The sequence below is a fragment of the Coturnix japonica genome, chromosome 3 (assembly GCF_054131305.1).
Source record: "Coturnix japonica strain WE chromosome 3, WE-NBRP24, whole genome shotgun sequence".
NCBI lineage: Eukaryota > Metazoa > Chordata > Aves > Galliformes > Phasianidae > Coturnix > Coturnix japonica.
This window is the reverse complement of record NC_140665.1, coordinates 99,624,325-99,645,384: the sequence shown is the minus strand read 5'-3', so window position 1 is coordinate 99,645,384 and position 21,060 is coordinate 99,624,325. Positions and strand designations below refer to the sequence as shown.

Below are 21,060 nucleotides of genomic sequence, written 5' to 3'. Positions count from 1 at the left end.
ATGCCTTCGAAGATATAACCATTATTATCAAATAGAAAACGCGCCTTTTCCAAGTAACTTGACTTAAAAAAAAGGGCTTTTTTTCTGTTTGGTTTTTTTTTGTGTGTCACAGTTGTCTTCCCTCTGGGTAAGTGCAATGATGTCTTAAACCACCTGTATCTATGAGCACGCATCGGTTTGAGCTTATGGAGCTTCAGGCTTTGTCTCTTCCCTGCGGTTACCTGGGAGCAGCTGTGTGTTTTCTTTTGCTTGGATGTTACAAACCCCTCGGCTCTTCTGGCAGGGCAGGCTGTGCGAGAGCTTCACAGTCTGCTAGTGGCAAAATCACTTGAGTTGAACATGGATCTCCATAGAGATGTTAGAGAGGGTTAGCAACATCAGCCTTCCAACATGTGCCTGGGGAGACCTCAAATGTGCCACAGTGGTTAAGCCACTTCTGAGGAGAACCAGGGATCTCTGACACATGCTTGGAGTCTTTGGTGGGTTTACCAGCCATTCCCTAAGAGAGTATCCCAGGTTGCAGCATTGCTTCTCCTCCAGCCTGAATTCAGCAGAGCTTTTTTCCTGTTATTTGCCAGGTTCATTCACAGATAGCAGTGTTTGGTGGAAAATTTGGCTGTGGTTTAGGTGGGACCCCACTGACATTGCTGTCTGGATATCCTGTGCCAAGGCTTGTTGTGCAGGGAGCTGCTGTGCTGCCGTGTTTCAAGATCACAGTGGTTTAATAACACCCAGCAATGTGGGCACAGCAGGACCAGCCTTTTACAAGCTTCTGGTCTGCAGTGAAGATCAGAGCTCTGATCCACGGAGCTTCATCTTTGCAATATGTCATAACTCATAACACCACCTCTCCTCCTTTCTCTCTCCCACCCCAGTGAATGGAGTTCCCTGGCCTCAGGAAGCGACCCGACGCAACAGCCACACGTTCAGCTGCAGGATGCTGATCCGACCGCCCGATGAGCCCGGCACCGAGAACCAGGAGGCTCGGCAGCGCTATGAGGTGATGCAGTGCTTCACCGTTTCCCAGCCCAAGTCATTCAAGGAGGAAGGAGAAGGTAGGGCAGAGCCTTCACCTCCAGCCCTGCAATGGGGAGAGGGTGGGGAGAAGGGGATGAGGTTGAATCCTCCAGGGTTTTCACCAAGAAATTGGCGAGCTGACTTTTGAAGAGGCTTCTATGACTCTCCAGAAGCAGCTTTTGGCACAGCTTGCAGTTACTGTTGCTGAAGGAAAGAGAAAATCGTATGAATGCCACAGATGTGGCATGGAGGGACATGGCTTAGTTGGGTGAATGGTTGGATTTGATGATCTTAATGTTTTTTTCCTACCTTCATGATGTCGTGATTACATTTAGGGACATATTGTGGTGGGGATGGTGGTGATGGGTCAGCGGTTGGGCTTGATCTTGTAAGTCTTATCCAACCATAAAAGCTCAATGATTCAATGAGTGGGCATGGTGGTAATGGGTCAGAGGTTGAACTTGATGATCTTAGAGGTCTTCTCCAACCTTAATGATCCTACAGTTCTATAATTACCAGACAAAGCTCGCTGGCTGCACAACCTTCTCCCAGCAGGCTGCAAAGGGAAGATATTATTGGGTGAGCCTGGGCTGTCATTGCACTCTAATTGGTAGCACATGCAGTAGATGCCTGAGCATCAGGAACATTCCCAGCCCCAGGAGCTGCTCAGCACCGTGCTGATGGCGTGGTTTTGGCCAGAGCAAATCCCTGCAGGATTTTGGAGGGGCTGGGTCACCCTGGTGGCAACAGGGCTGCTGCTTTCCTGGTGTGAGGTCTCAGAGCAGGAGAGTGAAGGAGCTTCCCTGCAAATGCCGTAGCTCTCATCTCTGTGTACCAACTCTTATTTTCCAGCACATTAGCTGAATTAATCCACTGCGGTTTACACAGGAGATCACGACTGGAAGGAATAAATTATGGTATTTTATGACCAAATACTTTGCCTGAAGCTGACAGTTGCTGGCTTTTAGCGCTGACTTTTATTGTACAATACTGCCAGATCTGAAAAGCCTTTACAATTAATTTCTCCAAACACTGGAAACCTCTCCCAACAAACTTCATATAGTTTACAGAGAGCCTCCGTGCTCTGAAGGGCCGGAGGACTGCTCGGGGTAAACACATCCAGGGCAGGACGTGGCCGTCGAGTGCCTCAGAGTTATTTTAATTAACATTCTGAATTGCGAGTGGAGGCTGTTAACGTGTGACTTTCTCATTCTCCTGGTCCTTTCTCCTTCTGCTTTGGCAGATTTCCAGTCCTGTCTGATATGCATTGCAAGAAGGTTACCTCGACCAGCAGCCGTCACCCCTTCCGAATCCTTCGTGACCAAGCAAGACACCACAGGTAATGTCCATGCAATGCTGCTGGGGCTGCTGGGGGGTGCATGGCTGATCAAACATATCACACATGCAGCCTCTCTCCCCTCCTTTTGATTTCAGGGGGTATTGAGGTTGCAGATCAATGGGATTGAGGCAGTCGTCACCATTCAGATTTGGGGTTGCTCTCAACCGAATATTGCTTTCTTCTTTATTGAAGCAGTTTGGTGACCTTCTTTCTGATAGTTAATCAGCACCGCGGGCTTCCCTGCAGCCTGTGAATCCTTCTTGAGCGCATCCAGGCTCTTTCTACCCCTCCATTGCTGTAATACCCTTCTTGCACAGCTGCCTGCTTTTCCTGACACGCGTTCTGCTGTGCCTGACTGACGTGGTTCTCCTCTCTCCACCCAGGTAAAATCATCTCCATCGACACCAGCTCCCTGAGAGCTGCCGGCAGGACGGGTTGGGAAGATTTAGTGCGGAAATGCATCTATGCTTTCTTCCAGCCTCAGGGCAGAGAGCCATCTTACGCCAAGCAGCTCTTTCAAGAAGGTAACAAGCTCCTCTCACCGGCTCTCTCCCTCTCGTGCCGAGCAGCAGTAGCTACACTACCAAGTTGATGCATAGCCCTTGTTGCTGGATAAGTGCTTTCTGGGAAAACAAACACTGCAATAGTAATTGCACAGTGCTGGAGGGTGAGGTGAGGTGGCTGAGCATTGCTGGAAGAGCTCCTCCAGCTGCAGAGCAGCAGATCTGGGCTGGGTATGGGGTTCCCTTTGGGAATCCTTTGGGAAATACAGAATTGAGGCACATCTCTGCAGGCCAGATTTGGGCATTACACTGAGGGGTTCTGCTGTTGTTGCTGAAGGTATCCCTGTGTTTTTGGTTGTCCCTATCTCAGTGATGACACGTGGCACAGCCTTCAGCCCATCTTATCGATTCACCCTGAGTGACGGGACGGTGCTCAGCGCCCACACCAAGTGCAAGCTCTGCTACCCCTCCAGCCCAGAAGTGCAGCCCTTCATCATGGGCATCCACATCATTGACAGGTACGTTCCTGTACCACTGCTGCAGAGCCGTGCTCAGGTTGGTATCATGCCTGCATGTGATCCAGGAATGGAGGAACCCATTCCCAGCCCGTTCCAACCATGGCTCATGGTGTTGTTTGGAGATGTGGTCACAGAATCACACAATAGCCCTGGTTGGAAGGGACATCAAGGATTATGGATCTCCAGCCCCTCCGCCACAGGCAGGACCACCAGTACTAGACCATGAGGGATCCAGGTCTGAACACCTGCATAAAGCAGCTCTGTTGCTTTTTATTGATGACTTCCATTTGGCAAAGAGCACGGGGTGTTCAAGTGAAGCTTTATAGACGTGCTTGAGATTTCTGCCTTGCCCAGAGAACTTAGGCAAAATATTTGGGGAGGGAGAGGCTCCAGAGAACTTGTAGAACAGGGTGAGGTGAGTCTGTGGGCCTGGGCTGTGCAGGAGAAACATGGGGAGGATGGAGAGGGGGGGAATGGTCTGTGAGCTGGGTCCTCTGGCCAGGTGGGAGCACAGCACCCGGAGGAGGTTATGTCCCCTTTCTGGGGAGGTGTTGAAGCTGCTGCCCTCCTCCCACACTACTGAAACAGATCTGGAGTTTGCAGGCTGCCGTTCTTCAAGCTCCAGATCTCTGCAGAATAAAAGGGTGGCAGGAGCTATTCGGGGAATACCAAAGGTTTGGGTGAGGCCTCACGTGTTTCTCCCTTTCCCTTTTGTCTCCGGCAGGGATCACGGCATGCTGTCCCCCCAGGAGAACACTAACTCAGCCATGGCCCTTCCGCGGGTCAGCCCCTCTCTGAACCCCAACATCTCTCCCGGGCAAGGCATGGCCCTGCCACCCTCCATCCCTCCCTCCAATGGCAGCATGCTGGCCAACCCTGGCAACCAGCAGCCCGGTGCCGGCCTCCACAGCAGCAACTCCAGCACCAGCCAAACGAGCTTCGGCTGTTCTCCTGGGAACCAGATAGGAGCCAATGTTGCCTTAAACCAGGGACAAGCCGGTCCCCAGAACAGTAACCACAATTTAAACCTCAATAGCTCCCCCATGAACAGCCCAGGGATCACCCCGCCTCAATTTATGTCTCCTAGGCACCGAGTCAGCCCAGGACTGGTCCCCCGGCCCCGGGGACCCAGCAATCCCTTCTCCCCCACCATGCCCACCATGCACTCCCCCGTGGGCATGGCAAACAGTGGCGGGGGTGGCAGTGGTGGTGGCGGCGGCGGCTCCAGGTCCTTTCCCACCGCCCCCATGAACTCTTTGCAGGGGCTTAGTGAAGGGGCCAGCACGCCGGTGGGCTACTCCACACCACCCCCTGTGCTGAGACAGCTGGGCTCCCAGAGCTCACCCGGCCGCCTCGGCATGCAGCCCATGAAAGCGGAGTCCAAGGACAGCAAGGAGATCGCCTCCATCCTGAGCGAGATGATCCAGTCTGATGGCGGCACAGGTGACGGCAAGCCGCTGGACTCGGGTGTGCTGCATGGCGCTGAGAGGCTCACGGAGGGGGAGAGCAAGTGCTCCCAAGCCACCAGCCACAAGCTGGTCCAGCTGCTGGCCAGCACCGCCGAGCAGCAGCTTCGGCATGCGGACGCGGACACGAGCTGTAAGGATTCATTGGCCTGCGCAGGCACCACAGGCACACTGGGTGCCAGCAACCCGCCGAGCAGCACCTGTCCCTCCTCCCATAGCTCACTGACCGAGCGGCATAAGATTTTACATAGACTACTTCAGGAGGGCAGCCCTTCTGACATCACCACCTTGGCCATGGAGCATGATAAAAAGGATAACGTCCCCAACCCCGCCACCACCCCGACAGCCCCGAGTCAGCTGCCGGGTACCCCGGACATCAAGCTGGAGTCGGATGCGATGAAAAAGAAGGATGTCAAGGATCACCAGCTCCTGCGTTATCTGCTTGATAAGGACGAGAAGGAGCTTGCCGCCGCCCCGGCCCTCAGCCTGGATGATGTGAAGGTGAAGGTGGAGAAGACGGAGCAGATGGAGCCCTGCAACACCACCCCAGTGCCACTGGCCAAGCCGCCGGCCGCAGAGGAGGTCAAGCTGGAGTCACAAGGCCAGGTGAGTCTGCTCTGTTTTGGGGTCAGCACCATCAAAAAGACAGGCTTTCTTGGTGTTATCCCCCATTGCTCCACCAGCAGGTGTGGTGTCACCTTCCCTACTGGTGTCACCTTCTGTAGCACTGCTGTCACTCTCAGTCGACTGGGCTCCGTTGCACATCATCTTGAGTGCAATCATGCAGCATGTGTAGGGCAGTCAGGGGATCAGGCCCATGAAACGCAGGTCCTGTTTGACCATCTTAATGGTCCTTCCCAGCCTTACAGGTGCTCCCATGTTTTGGTAACTCAGAGCTTCAAGGCAGTGCTGAGAGAGGAAGGAGGAAGCTTTCCTGAGGTGCATAAGAATGGGAAAGGAGCATTGCTGCTTGCTGCAGGTGGCAGGCCTGAATGGGTAGGGGACTATGTGAGCCTTGCCAAGTGAAAGGGCTCTTAATTCTGCATCTCTGGGCACATTCAGGACTCGTGTCCCCGGGAATTCTCAATCTGTTGCCCTCTTGTTGGCTGAGATTAGCAATTATACAGGCCTTTTAGTTATCCTAAAAGTATTATTAAATTGAATAATCCAGTGACAGATCTCCGCAATAGAGATTTGAGTGTATAAATATTCATTACATGCAGCTATGAATAGAAGAGATTTCTTATTTTTGAAAGCCAGGGGAGATGGTAACATGGATAAGGCTGCTTAATCCTTTTTAAGCAAAGAGAACAGAGAGGCTGACATTCAGAGCAGGGCTGATAGCCTGCTTACTGACTGTGTCAAATGGGGCTGAGAGGTGCGGTGTGAATAACGGAGTGCTCCCAAAGCCTCCAATGGCAACACGCAGCGAGTCTCTTAATAGGGTTAAGGGCTCAGTCCTCCTGGGAGTCATGGTCAGTGATCCTGCAGGCGAGTGGGAATCTCACTCGTTATCTCTTGCTGTGATCATAGAATCATGGAACGGGTTGGGTTGGCTGCCCAGGGAGATGATGGGGTCACCAGCCCTGGTGGTGCTCATAGAACATGGAGACGTGAGGATGCCCCGTGCTCCTCCAGGATCTCTTCAGCAAAGGAATCACTTCATTCCTGCAGTGCAGGGATGGGGACAGAGCCCTGCGCAAGGGCAGGACAGAAATGTGACACTGGTGGGGATGTCAGAGGTGCCTACGTGGGCTCAGCCCCCCCAGGATCCGACATCATTCCTCCTGTGTGATCCCTTTGTTCAGTGCTTGAGAAAACTGGGAGGTTTTTTTTGTCCCTATTCAGAAAGGGGGAGGGAAAGCAAGAAGTAATGCAAGCAGACAGAGCTGTCTTCTGCAGTTTTTCTTGCCACACTTGGATAGATCTGGAGATGGCTCCTTTCCCTTGGACCCGTTCAGAATGGTAACCCTGAAGCCCTCCAGGAGGCTGTGGATGCCCCATCCCTGCAGGCATTCAAGGCCAGGCTGGATGTGGCTTTGGGCAGCCTGGGCTGCTGGTTGGCGACCCTGCACATAGCAGGGGCTTGAAACCAGATGGGTAGGGGTTGGATTTGAGGATCTTAAAGGTCTCTTCTAACCTGAATGATTCTATCGTTCTATGTGCATTCAGCTGAGATTGTCCAGAGTTTATCCCCGCATTGATTAATTCCATCCCAGTGCCACCACCAGCTCTAGAGTGCTTTTGATTTGAAGCATCGTTGCTGCCCATTTCTGTCATCTGGGGCCGATCCTTTCCCACCGAGCTCACTTTCGTATCACTGCAAAGGAATCAAACTCACCCACCTGTGCTCTCCTTTCCTTCCTCAGTTTGCTGCCGAACTGGAGCAGCTGGACCAGCTCCTGCCATCACTGGAGAAAGCTGCTCAGCTGCCGGGCTTATGCGGGCCAGAGAGGAGTGAGAGCAGCGTGGCTGTCAAACCTGAAATGCTGGCAGCCCCCCTGCAGCCCAGCACTGCCCCCAGAGCCCCCGCCGGCCTCAACCGTAGGTGTCATCCCCAGGGTTCATCCCCACGTGGGGTCCTCGGGGGGTGGGAGCACAGGTGATGCTCGGGGGGATTTGGGTTCTCCATGTTGAGCAGTTTGACCCCTTGGAAATGGAGGTTTGGAAGCGTTGCTGTCACTTTTAGGCAGCTCTTTGGGATTGAGAGCACCCAGGTTTAGTGTCAAGACTGATGGGAAGGGGTTAAAATTGAAGAAAACACCCTGCTTTTTTCTCCAAAGTGAGCAGTGTCACCCCTAGAAAGGAAGGTTTTTCTCCTGAAGGAGCCCACAAGCAAGGGAGAAAGTTGGAGGCCCCAACTGTGGCTCCTTGGCTTCCCCATGCTGGGTTGTGAGCAGCAAACAGGGCCAGCAGTCTTTTACCAAGCAGAGCATGAACTTGGCTGTACGAATGCACACAAGTTACAGTGCTGTTGCCTGAAGCCCATCCATGTGCCTGTCCTGATCAGCAGCCCTGTGCCACCCTCACTGGTCCCCTTCAGTCCCCTGCCAGCCCCAGCACAAGCACTGCAGCCAGGACGGGTCCCATTGGGCTTTGTCCCATCTATGATGTTTCCTGGTGCACGTCTATGGTTTATTCCATCCCCTGCATCACCGCCCAGCAGAAATACAGAAGAGAAGGTCTGAGTGTGAACAGAAGCATTCGCTACGTGCTCCCTGCTGGCAAGCTGCAGCTGAACTTGTGAAAATCCATGCAAATGAGAGTTGTAACGATGCGAGGCTTAACAGCATCGTTTTCCCATGCGGTTTTAATTGATTTAAAGCCAGCAATGCCCAGCAGAACGTAGCTGGAGTGCACACAGGCAGCATCGCGGAGCATCACTCGTAATACTGCCGCTCCCCTGAGAGGAATCCCCATTCACTGTGAAGGAATCAGTCCTTATCCTCTCTTCTAGCAATTTACCAAACCTCTTTAATACACATATTATAGGTGGAAGCCTTCTCCCTTACCCCAGAGTACCCAGTGTCAGCTTCCTGGTGGGGCTCTGCATCAGCTGGCGATGTTGGGATGAGCTCGTGGGGAGAGATGTGGATTTTTATACGTACATGTTTCTCTTTGTTTTTCAAACGCAGCTGTCAGCAGCGGGCAGGGCATGCAGGCAGTTCGGGCCCCCTTTGAGTTCTGCGACCCGCTGGAACCAGCTCAGCTCAGGCCAGTTGCTTTCCCTACAACCAACGGCAGCAGCCCGCGGCCCCGAGCACCAGCCGAGCAGGGCAGGGGCACTGTGCCGGGACCAAACCACTTCCCACCTGACACAGGTACGTGCTGCCATGGGCATCTGCTCTGCTCAGCCAGCTGTGACAGCTGAAAGGGGATGTGCTGGGAAAGCTCTCCCCTGGGGGGCTTGTTTTGGGCCAAGTCTCCCTGTTACAAACGGGGAAGGCCAAGGGGAAGTCTTGAGAGGTGATGGCCTTGAGTAGGACTAGGGGAGGTTCAGGTTGAGTATTAGGAGACATTTCTTCTCTTATAGGGTGGTGATGCAGTGGCACAGCTGCCCAGGGAGGTGGTGGGGTCACCGTCCATGGAGGTGCTCCAGAACCGTGGGGATGTGGCACTGAGGGACACAGTGGGCAGTGGGCATGAGGGGGTGGGCTGGGGTTGGACTTGGGGATCTGAGAGGTCTTGTCTAACCTGAATGCTTCTGTGATTCTGCATTCATGCTTGTGGGTGCTGAAGAGGTGCAAGGTGGCAGAAATGGGCTTGAATATGCCTCCTGTCCACCTTTTCTTTCTAAGAAGTCAAAAAATGCCATGAGAGAGAGCATGAGAGAGCACCTCCATCCCTATGGAGAGAAGAGCCCCTCTGACATCTCAAGAATGTAAACCCAAACCTTCCTCCTCTTTCCAGCTGCATGAAGCAAGCCAGTGCCTCAAGTGTCTTGGTTTGGGTTGGAAAAGGCCTTAAAGCTCACCCAGATCCATGTCCTGCCATGGGCTGGTTGCACAGGGCCCCTTCCAGCCTAGCTTTGGTCACTGCCAGGGATGGGGCACACACAGCTTGCCTATGCAGCCCGTACCAGGGCCTCCCTGCCCTCTGAGCAAGGGCTATACCAAGAGAGTTGATTTCCACGAAGCCTGGAGTGCCTGTGTTACATTGGGGTGACAGTGATATGGTGAGGTGGCCAGGTCTACCCAGCAGCTCAGCTGTGCTGGTACATGGCTGCAGGAATGAGCTCACCTCAAGGGTTTAGCACTAGAAGAGGGACCTCACAGAAGTGCAACAACCCAGCTCTGCTTCTCCAATGTGGTAGCAAGAATGGTGTGGGATGAGACTGAGCTGCTGTCCCCTGGCATCCTGTGTCCTGCACGTGTCACTGCTCACCTGTAAGCGCAGCTCTTGCCCAGAACACTGCATTAGGTGGATGCACACCCTGTTATGACATTGACCTCCTGCCTATGGCAGCTTCTCTTGCCAATGAGTTTCATGTGCTACCCGAAGGGCATCTCCCTTTGTGATGGCCCCATGTCTGTGCAAGACATATGGGAGCACGCTGGCCTGAATTTGCACTTTGTTCTTTGTGCCCATGCTCTGTATTTCCCCATCTGAGCTTTCCTCCTCCAGCAGATCCCCTCTTTTCCCAACGTTCCCAGCCTGCTGAGCCGCTCAGCACTACAGTTTTCTTGCCCGTTCCAAGCAGTGCCCAGCATCAACCCTGCACCAGCTGCAGGGTCCCACCCGTGACCTTCCCTCCTCTCGAGGCCGTTGTGCAGCTGCAGTGTGACACCCTCCTCCATGACCACGGGCAGCTGCAGGCTGATGCTTTGCTTGGGAAAAAACTGCAGTTTTCAGCAGAATCAGAACTGGGAACTGTTGTCAGGCAAGCAGGGAAGGCTCGGAGCGCTGCACTGCGGCTGCGCGGGGCCGGCCCCACTGGAGCTACTGCTGCCACTGCTTTTATCTGCCTGTTGCCAAGCAACGTTAAGGCTTTTTTTTTTTTCCAAGACATTTCAAGAAGTAAAGGAACACCTCTCCCTGCTTCCATCCAAGAGCAAGCTTAGGGCTCTTGTGTTTCAGTGTAAAGCCCATAAAAACAGGCTCAGTCCAGGAGCTGTCATTGCCTGGAGCTGGGGATGCCTTGGAACAACAGGGAAGACAGCGAGCACTGCTGTGTTTGTCCTAAATAGGGCAGTTCCCTGATAAAGACATCAGGCATTCTCTGATCTTCTGGGGGTGTTAAGAACGGTGGAGATGCAGCACTTGGGGATGTGGTCATTGGGTACAGTGAGGACGCGCTGGGGTTGGACTGGGTGATCTTAGAGGTCTTTTCCAGCCTTAATTGATTCTATGATTCTGTGGTTCTATTTCGAGTTGGATGATGTAAAGTCTCCATCCACATAAATCTCCCCGTCCTGGGCTCAGGCTCCAAGTTCTGCTAAACTTAATCTAATTGCATTGGCTCTTTTCCCTGCACAAATTAACTTTTCTCCAGAATAGAGTCAGAAGATGCTAATGGGCGTGTGCGATTTTTCCAACTAAAATCTCCAGTGCTAACAGCTGGCCTGCAAGAACGAGCCCTCTGACTTGAGAAACCTGATGGAAGCGTTCAGGAAAGGGGAACTGAGACAGGTTTATAGTGTTGGTTCATATAGAGGACACGTAGCAGCCACACAGGTGTTCACCCAAAGCCCAGGTTCATCCTTTGGGTTTGGGTATGAGACTGAGCTCTGAATCTTCTTGAATGTTACCTCTAACAGTGGATGTATCTGCAGAAAGCAGCGGTGCTTCCATGGCAGTGTGCCTTGGGCACAGGCATGGCACCTTGGCTGTGGTTTAGTCCACTCCCAGCATCTCTCTGCATATCCCTCAGGGTGCCTAAGCCCCCTTGCCATGCTAACACTTCCTCCCCAACCCTCTTCTCCCTGCAGGAATGTCGGAGCTGGAGATGGGGGTGCCAGATCACCAGTTTGGGCAGCCGGGCATGGGCGAGCAGATCCCATGGACAGACAACAGCATGGCACCCATGAACCGAGGCACGATGAGTAAACCTGAAGAGTAAGTACTGCAGCTGGGCGGCTTCCCAACCTCACCCAGCAGGACTTCGGGGTGCTCTGGCAATTTCTGCCTCTGTGAACAGGGCACGCACCATCAATTCTTGGTCCAGACCCAATGAATTCCATATATCCACACTGAAAGTCCTCACTAACCAATACTGCAGCTAGAATCGTCCCACATTTTTCTTTCTGGGGTCAGCATCTCAAGAGCCATGGGACAGTTTTGTGTCTTCATGTCACTGCAGCTCTTGGCTGTCCCCATTTGGAAGGTCCTCTTTAGGTCCTTGCCCTGTGGAGCAGCCAAGGAGTCAGCACCTCAGCACGCAGCATCACTCCTGGGCTGTAAATGCTATAGCAGTGCTATTGCAGAAGCCTGGAGGTCAGTTATTTTGGGGCTGGAGGTGAGGAGGGCAGGGAGCCCTGCTGGTGCTGCGCTCTGCTTGATGCCATACAGGGGTCACAGGGCTTCCTCATTCAGGAGCTCTCCAAGGCATCAGCACTTGCGGTGTGGACAGAGGCTGAGTCCTTCCCCACCCCCAGAGGTCAGGAACCTGTTAGATAGATGATGAGCTCGGGGAAGATCCTTTTGCAGCCCTCACTGCTGATACCCATACATCGGTTGCTAATTAAATCCTTAACAGATAAGCTTCTGTTTAACTGCTATGAAAAGCAAATGTATAAGAATTGTATTTGAGCAAGGCAAGAGCCAAATATCTTCTTGTAGGAGCTAAGTTTGGATTAATTTCTAAAAGCTCTTCACTCAGCCCAATAAAAGAATTGCTTAAATGGGCTCTGTTGCTGCACATGGATCTTGGATTTTGGCTGGGAAGACTCAGACTCTCATTGCTTGAAAAAGCTGGGAGTTTAAACGAGGAGGAGCATTTACATCAGCTCGAGTCCTTGCTTCAAGGAAGCAGCTTCCCTTTTACATCTCAGTGGGTGTCACAGTTTCATCGTCGGTGTGAGATCCGTGGGGCATATCCAGCAAAGGGCAGAGCAGTTCTAAAAATCAATCTTGGTTTTAAGCTACAAATGTTCCTTAAGATGCTGCTTCACTTGCTTTATCAGGGGAAAATGACCTTACCTTACTCAGCAGCGCTGTACTCCAAGCATGGAGTCAGGCAGCCTTACTGGTGCCCAGCTCACTTCCCACCTCCCTTCCCTGCAATAACTTGAGCAGCCCTATGGCTGATGGAGCTCCATAGGTGAGAGCTGCCTTGTCAGTCTCTGGAGCAGCACTTTGAGTCTCCAGGAGCAAAAAGCAGCTGCTGGGTTGGAGGTAAGACTTGCTCCTCAGCATCCCCTCCCAGAGCCTGCTTCAGCACAAGGAAGGGGTTATCCAGCCCTTGCAGAGGCCTTTAGGCTCTGCTTTGGTACAACAGCCTTGAAAAGCAACAGCGGAGAAACTGAAGAGAGCAGATTCCTCTGTAAAGCTGGAGAGGAAGTCTAAAGTCAGGGGCTTGGTTGGGATCTGTGCACTTCCATCTAGTGGCACATCCATAAACTGCAAAACCCAACCCAGGCTTCAGCGGAGAGCGGGGCTTCTGCCAAGCTGTGCTCTGCACTGATAATGTGCATGGATTGTTCTGCATCGTGTGCCTTCAGTTGGGCTCCAGCTGCAGAGCAACTCCTCTCTTAACTGTGTTACCAACAGAGCTTTTGCTTTAGGGGTTGTAAAGGTTTTCCAGCTGCAAGGTATGTATCCATCACCAGGGCTCCTGCCTTGCTCAATGAGCTGACCCTCCTGGCCAAGGGGAGCTTCCTTGCAAGCTCTCCTTGTCCTCAACCCCTCTGGATCTTCAATTCTTGATGAACTGGGACAGTTACAACATGCTCCCTTATGTGCCCTGATCCCAAGTGCTCTGTGTCGTTGATGGTAGAGACACATCAGACCAGATCCAAGGCACCTTGAACCACATCTGGGATGCTGCAGGCGGCTCTCATACATGTTCCTCTAATCCCTCAAGATCAAGGATGTCACCCAGGGCCCAGCTTGATGACCACAGCACTGACATGTTATGCCAGCAGAGATGCACTTGCTGCCCAAGATATCTGTGCTGGACAGGAGATTTTGGAGGCCATGGCAGGGAGATGTTTTATGGGACTGCAAGCAGCGTTTGACACCAGATTCCTCCCACCTGCCAGCATGGGGCTGACCTGCATGTGGTGCAGCATACATGGTGCTCACAGGAGGTTTATTTCCTATCTAAGAGTTGTACTGTTCCACAGTCTCCTTATAAACCATCCACGCAGAGGTCTGTTGTAAACCAAAGAGGCGTTGCCAACCTACATTCATCCTCTCATTGCCTGTTAATGCAGAGAAAAACTTTGTCCCCCACTTTCTCTGCACGATTGTTGGTTTTGAGCAGCCAGCTCTGATCTTTGGCTTTAGTCTTCCTAATGGTTCAGTACAAAGCAGCCAGTAGCAGGGACCTGGGCTGTAGGAAACCAGCCCTGCTTTTCACCTCCATCTCCCTGCTTCCCTCTCTGCCCCTACTCTGTAATGTAAGAAATCCCAGCGCCGAGTATTTCTTTCCCTGGATTAAACTGCGTGTGTTGGCTGCAGCACTCTCGGTCCCATTGGCTTCAGTTCCTTACTGTACATCTGGTCCTCATCTGGAGCTAAAAGGATAAACATGTCTGCTGCTTGGGAACTGCTGGCATGCTCCAGTTCTCTCCTTTGTGTCTCTCTGCGAGCGTGATGTGCCATGGCTCCCTTCATTGTGTCAGACCCGGCAAATCCGATTGACTCCAATTAGTCACGTCATTGGAATGTCTCTCATTACATATTAATCTTATTCCCAAAGAATATTGAGCGAGCTTGTCAGAAATCTTCTTTTTGCAGCTAAAAGGTTCCCTCTGCCTTCAGCTGTTTCTTTTCCAGCTGTCCCAGTGCCTTCCCAACCTCCCACTCTGCTCCCTGCGCATGTTGTGCTCTGCCTCCCACCGCCCCGTCTGTAACTCCTGCAGAGCAAAAGCACCAAGTGGTCCTCCAGAACCCCACTGAAGCCCAATGTTGGCTCCATTCCCCGTGGGATTTCATCCTGGCAGTGGGGTGGTGGGTGGGAGGCCAACAGCGCAGAGTGGGATTTCCTATAGCTCAGCCCCACTGTTGCTTCGACAACCCTTCACGTGCCTCCTCGGGCTTTTGTCTCTGCAGCCCCTGCATCACCTCGCAGCTGGATGAGCTCCTGTGTCCTCCCACCACCCCGGAGGGCCGCAATGATGAGAAGGCGCTGCTGGAGCAGCTCGTGTCCTTCCTGAGTGGCAAGGATGAGACAGAGCTGGCCGAGCTGGACCGAGCCCTCGGCATCGACAAACTGGTGCAGGTAAGAGAGGCTCAGTGAGGCCAGGAAGAGGTTGGGGCCAGGGTCAGGTCATAACAGTCATAGAACAGCTGAGGTTGGAAGGGACCTTAAGGATCATTCAGTTCCAGCAGATGCCGAGCTCTGACATGAGTGTGAAGGAGGATTTTCAACATCTGGTCACGAGAGGCCAGATGTGAGTGGGAACGCACATCAGATTCAGAAGGGATATTTAATCCTCTGCCATTCCACCAAGAGAAAAAAAATAGTTGGAAAGCATCCCCATGAAATCCAATAGGCCACTCTCGGCTTAAAAACGCCATCCCCCATGAGAAACGTCAGCCCTTCAAAGGGCAGCTCATGTGTCAGGGCGTGGGGAGGGCTGGCAGCCCGGCCCGCTTCCCCGCCGCGCTCAGGGCTGGGGCGTGGAGGAGCCTTCCAGCTGGAGTCCCACAGGCAGAGATTCCTGAGCCTTAATTGTGCTGCCTAATAATACAACTAATGGCCTGGCTGGTATGAGAGCCCGCAGCCCTCGCTGTTGAGATTGGCTTACACTGCAGCTGCCCCTTTCCTCTAATTTAACCACAGGAAAAAAAATGACAGTTTTGCTCCAGCGTTGCCATCTGATTCAGATAGCACCATGGCCCCGGCTACAGGCACCCGTGCAGAGGCATCTGAAGGATTCGGGTTGTCCTAAATAACAGGGCATGGCCAGGGGGAAGCCTGAATTTAGGCAGAGAGCAAAGGAGGTGGAAGATGAACTGCATTGCTCAGGTTTTTTCATAGAGTGGTTTCTCTTTCCATGCCCTGCGGAGCTCACGTGCTTTTTCCAAAACAACAAATAGAACTGGAAGCCTGTGAATCACATAATCACAGGCCAAGATACTTCAGTCCCCATCCTGTGCTGACTCTGAGGGCAGGCATATAGTTGCCCAAAGAGATGATGCTGATGAGGTTGGTGAGACCCTGGCACAAGCTGCCCTGAGAAACTGTGGGTGTCCCATCCCTGGAGGTGCTCAAGAACGAGGTGGATGGCTTTGGGCAACCTGGTCTGGTGGGAGATGTCCCTGCTGTGGTTCCTGCCGTGGTTGGAATTGGATGGGCTTTAAGGTCTCTTCCACCTCACAGCATTCTAGAATTCCATGACTCCATGATTCTGCGGTTCTGTGATCTCATTGTTCCATGTTTCTATGGTTCCATGGCTCTATGATTCCGTGGTTCTACAGTTCTGTTATTCTGTGGTTCCACGATTCTATGGTTCTGTGGTTCCATGATTCCATGGTTTCCATAATTCAGTGAGCACACCTCAATCCATCGCTGCTTTGGACACAGAGATGAGCCCCAAGCCAGTCTCAAAGGACATTTTTTCTTGGGTCCTTGCTCTAAAACAAGCCAGCAGAAATCACTCCCATCCCTCCAGGTTTATCAAAGCCTTGAGGAACGAGGTTAACCCCACTTGGGATAGCTCTGGGCTTGAGCTGTGCTGGATGGGGATGGCTGCAGCTGGGGCTCCAGCATAAAGGTTTTCCTCCCTCTTCTCCCTTCCAGGGCGGCGGGCTGGAAGCCCTGACAGAGCGGTTCCAGCCCCAGCAAGCCACCCCTCCACTGATGATGGAGCAGAAGCCCGGCATGTACCCCCAGCCTTACTCCTCTGCATCTCCCACCACCAACCTCCCTGCCGCCTTCCCCGGCATGGTCCGGCAGAAGCCGTCCTTCGGTCCCATGCCGGTGCAGGTCCCGCCGCCGCGCGGTGCCTTTCCCACCACCATGGCCATGCAGCCCCGGCAGGCGCTCAGCCGACCCCCCACGGCTCCCAACCAGCTGCGACTTCAGCTGCAGCAACGGCTCCAGGGCCAGCAGCAGGTAACAGTCTCCCACATCCCATAGCTGGATCCAGGGGTGGGAGGGATGCAGCCTCCTCCCTGCAGCAGCGGTTCTGCAATGAGGGAGATTGGAAGGGCTTTGAGTAGCTGGAGGGTGGCTGGACACTAAGGGAAGATATTGCTGGAGCATCTGCATCTGTTGCTGGAAAACCTTCCTGACTGTTGTCCCTCTCGTGCAGCTGATCCATCAGAACCGGCAGGCAATTCTCAACCAGTTTGCAGCCAACTCTCCCGTGGGCATCAACATGAGGGCGGGCATGCAGCAGCAGATGACCCCGCAGGTAAGGGGGATGCGATGCAGTGGCACAGGGCAGCTCAGTCCCATCTGCTTGTTCCCACCATGCAGAGGGGTGGCTCGAGATGTGCCTTTGCAATTCTTTTTCCTCCCTCTTTACTCCGTCCCCTACGCCTGGGTAAAGCACAAAGACCTCATTATCACTTAGAGACAAACGTGCCAAGATGGTTAATTGAGAAGGATCTCTGGGAAATAGATGCCATCCTTTAAATACCAGAATCTCCAGTGAAATCTTCTTAATGATCCTGCAAATCCCCAAGCCCTAAAGTTCTTGTTTCACTTCTAATAAAGTGGATAAAACATCTGCTCCCTGCAAGGAGGAGTTGGAAAGCGTAGCTGAGTTCTGGTAACTTTATTCCACTTCTCTGAGAAGCCTGCAAGTTAAGCCTGCTGTTAAGCATCGCAACTTCTCTGGTGGGGAATATGAGCTGCAGACAGAGGGACCCAGCGCTTTCCATCAGGGCTCCCTTGGCAGTTGTGATGGCTTTGTTGCTCTCCCCTGCTGTGCTGCAGCTCCTGTGGTGATGGATGGGAGCACATCTGGCCCAGCAGCTGGGGAAGGAGCCCAGCGCCAGGGGAAATGTCATGGGGTGATTTCATGGGGTCAAGGTCGGAGATCCTGGGGTTGAGAGCTCCTTCCCTGAAGGGCACAGGAGCAGGTTGCCCAAGGAGGCTGTGGATGCCCCATCCCTGCAGGCATTCAAGGCCAGGCTGGATGTGGCTCTGGGCAGCCTGGGCTGCTGGTTGGCGACCCTGCACATAGAAGGGGGTTGGAACCAGATGGTCATTGTGGTCTTTTTCAGCCCAGGCCATTCTGTGGTTCTGTGAAGAGCACAAGAGGAGTTAACTCTTCACATCTTCCTTCTCCACAGCCTCCCCTCAACGCCCAGATGCTGGCGCAGCGTCAACGTGAGCTCTACAGCCAGCAGCACCGGCAGCGGCAACTCATGCAGCAGCGAGCCATCCTCATGCGACAGCAGAGCTTCGGCAACAACCTCCCACCCTCAGCCGGGCTCCCGGTGCAAATGGGGGCCACCCGCCTCCCCCAGGCTCCCCCACAACAGTTCCCTTATCCCCCCAACTACGGTACGAGCCCCGGGAACCCTCCCACCTCCACCAGCCCCTTCTCGCAGCTGGCGTCCAGCCCTGAGGCCGCGTTGGCCAACCGTGGTGGCATGGTGAGCAGGGGGATGATGGGCAGCGTCGGAGGGCAGTTCGGCGCTGGGATGACGCCGCAGATGCAGCAGAACATCTTTCAGTATTCAGGATCAGGTAGGTGGCGAGGGAGGGGACTGTGTGCCCCTCTTGATACCAGCATCTCTGGTACCAGCAGTGTAAAAGCAGTGGGGAAGGATAGGCAAAGGGCACAGCCACACTGCCACCATTTCACACCACATCTCACTGTTCTGCATATCTCAACTCTTTCCTGGTTGAATCCCCTTAGAAATAGATGAATTTGGCAACCAATTCATTTCTTTGTTCATTCTTTCTGCAAAAAGAAAACTAGAAAAACAGTTCTGTGCTCTGGAAATGTCCTTGTTGTCACTGAGATGTCAGAAACAAGCCACAGCCAGCTCACACTTCTTGCCTGGGCACAGAGCTCTGATTACATTGGTGAGCCTGTGCAGTGGGGTGCGTGGATGGTGTTGGGTGGTTGAAGCTGCTCCCATTCAGCAGCAGCGTGGCACATGTAACTGATGAGCGGAGCCCTGCAGGGACCCCCTTTGCCATTGTCTTGGCATTACCTTGGCTATTTTCTATCCAGGTGTGGTAGGAAATAGAAACACCTGCTGGTGGAAACCACGTGGTGGGACAATTTCCCTGGTCATTCACCTATGAATTGTTTGAGTTTGAGTGATAAAGCTGCTTGAGATGAAAACCAGAGACTCCGAGAGCCAAAGTTGCGGGTTTGATGGCAGCAGTTGCAGGACGAGGAGGAGGAAAAGGGCAGGCTGCTAATGGGTGCCACAGCTGATGCTGTCTGTCCTTCCTTCCCCAGGCATGGGTCAGCAGAATGAGCCCGCCTTCGCCCCCTCGCTCAGCCCCAGCAGTCCCCTGATGTCACCACAGCTCCCTCCGTCGCAAAGCCCGATGCTGCAGCCAGCACCGCCTGCACCGGGCTATCAGTCACCTGATATGAAGACCTGGCAGCAGGGAGCCATGGCGAACAGCAAGTAAGGTCATCATGGTGTCATTGGGTGGGTCGGGATGGAAGGGACAGTAAAGGTCTTCTAGCTCCTACCACTAATGATTTAAATCTGTGAGGAGCTCTTGGAGTGAGGTGGCTTCATTATGTCTTGTGAAAGCTGATTGACTTTGGAAATGGGACAATGAATGGGGCCACCTGGCAGTCCCAGTACAGCCTACTCTTGTGCCTCCTAAAGATTCTTCCAGCTCCGAGCTGGGGAAGTGAATGGGAAGAACCACCAGACTTCTGCTTGGTTTTGTGCAAGTCAGGTTGGAGCTTCAGATCAGTGGAAATGAACTAAAAAGCTCATCTGGGGGCTACATCACTTCTGTGCCTTCCCTGGTCAGGTGAAGCTTGGGGTCACCTCACTCAAGGCTTTGCATCGCTTCCTTGATGGTCCCCTCTCTTGTTGCCCCTCCTTCCCCACCACTTCACGCTGAGGAGCAGAGGGCAGATGTTCCTATGGTGGTCACCGGCCTTAGAGGGCTTCCTCGGGTGGCTGAAGCTCTTCTGATAGCTCCACACACTTCAACCCTTCCAGAACAGGCAGGCAGAGACCATCCTCCCACCAGCACCTGACTAACCCTTTTCTCTTCTCTCCATCAGCGTATTCAGCCAAACGGGGCAGACCCAGCCAGCACCGGCTCAGCAGGGAATGTACAACAACATGAGCATCACCGTCTCCATGGCAGGAGGAAACACCAACGTCCAGAACATGAATCCCATGGCGGGACAGATGCAGATGAACTCGTTGCAGATGCCTGGGATGAACTCCATGTGCTCGGAGCAGGTCAGTGCTGCTGCTCACGGCTCTCTGGCTTTCTGGAGGGTTGTTTTCCTAACGGGTCTCCCCAGCTTTGTTAGATTCATTTTCTTTTGCTGTAGTATCTCCATTTACAAGCAGCTCATATCCCAGCCTTCACCTGGCTGTGGGTTTAGTGCTGGGGCTTTGCCACAACGCATTTCAGGATTCCCCTTTCCCAGCCCTTCCCAAGAGGGGCAGCAGATGTCCCTGCTGCATTAACAGTGCTCTGAGCTGTGTTTGACCTGGGAAAGGCTGCAGCCTTCATGTCCTTAGGGGAAGGCAGAGCATCCCCAGCACCTCCGGATCTGCTTTGGCGAGGTTTTGGGGGTGGGTTTGCACATCTCCTGGTGGCTGTATCCAAACTGAGGGGCAGGTGTGGAGACCTGCACTTGGCTGGCTGTACCTGGGACACTGCCACCAGCCACAGCCAAGCCCTGTGGCTGTTTGAAGCTCTGCCCTTCCTGAAACTTTAGCTGCTGGGGTTTGTCGCAGTGCCATTAAGCTCCTTGGAGCTGCTCTTGGCTCATTGGGTTTGTGTGGGAGTGCTGCAGGCTGGGGCTTGCAGCTTCCCCAGCGGCTTTTCCCCCTCGTGTCAAATGCATTTGGTGACATGCCACGCTCCCTGGAGACCACGTGTCCCTGGCAGCAGCCCAAGGCAAAGCGCAGGAGGTTGGGAGAAAGGCAGAATGAATCCCAGCCTCAGAATGAGAGGACGCTGGTGCTGCCCCATGGGCTCCCCCTCCCCAGATCTACCTGGGCTTTGTGTTTCCCAGACCCACCCAGCTCAGCTTGAGGGGGTGATGAGTGCCCTGGGGACATCCAGAGCCCATGCTGAGCTTTGTTATTGCTTTTGACAGGTAAACGACCCAGCGCTGAGACCCACGGGCCTTTACTGCAACCAGCTTTCCTCCACTGACCTTTTGAAAACAGAAGCAGATGGGGCGCAGGTCAGTAAGAAACTGCTAAGCACATCTCAGGTACAGAGAGAGATTGCTGTGCTGCCAATAAAACCTGAACGCTCTCCAGCCATGCCATGTTGGCACACTTGGCACCAGGCGAGCTGTTAGCCAGGGCTGCTCCAGTTGGTCACCCTGAGAGTCAGTGGGTGCCTTGTCCCTGCAGACAGCCAAGGTCAGGCTGGATGGGGCTCTGAGCACTGATGGAGCTGTGGGTGTCCCTGTTCAGTG

General features: G+C 53.4%; 1 protein-coding gene across 15 annotated transcripts in view; it reads left to right on the top strand.

Moving 5' to 3' along the window:
* Positions 1–21,060, top strand: part of NCOA1 (nuclear receptor coactivator 1) — a 135,918-nt gene that overhangs the window by 112,128 nt on the left and 2,730 nt on the right. For all 15 annotated transcript variants that reach the window (XM_015859674.3, XM_015859671.3, XM_085540919.1 and 12 more), the window contains 15 exon segments: positions 876–1,055; positions 2,261–2,356; positions 2,740–2,880; positions 3,230–3,377; positions 4,102–5,449; positions 7,213–7,387; positions 8,479–8,664; positions 11,272–11,398; positions 14,558–14,726; positions 16,251–16,565; positions 16,765–16,866; positions 17,753–18,152; positions 18,880–19,054; positions 19,675–19,858; positions 20,731–20,820. In XM_015859674.3, coding sequence (XP_015715160.1) covers positions 876–1,055; positions 2,261–2,356; positions 2,740–2,880; positions 3,230–3,377; positions 4,102–5,449; positions 7,213–7,387; positions 8,479–8,664; positions 11,272–11,398; positions 14,558–14,726; positions 16,251–16,565; positions 16,765–16,866; positions 17,753–18,152; positions 18,880–19,054; positions 19,675–19,858; positions 20,731–20,820 — 3,836 coding nt within the window.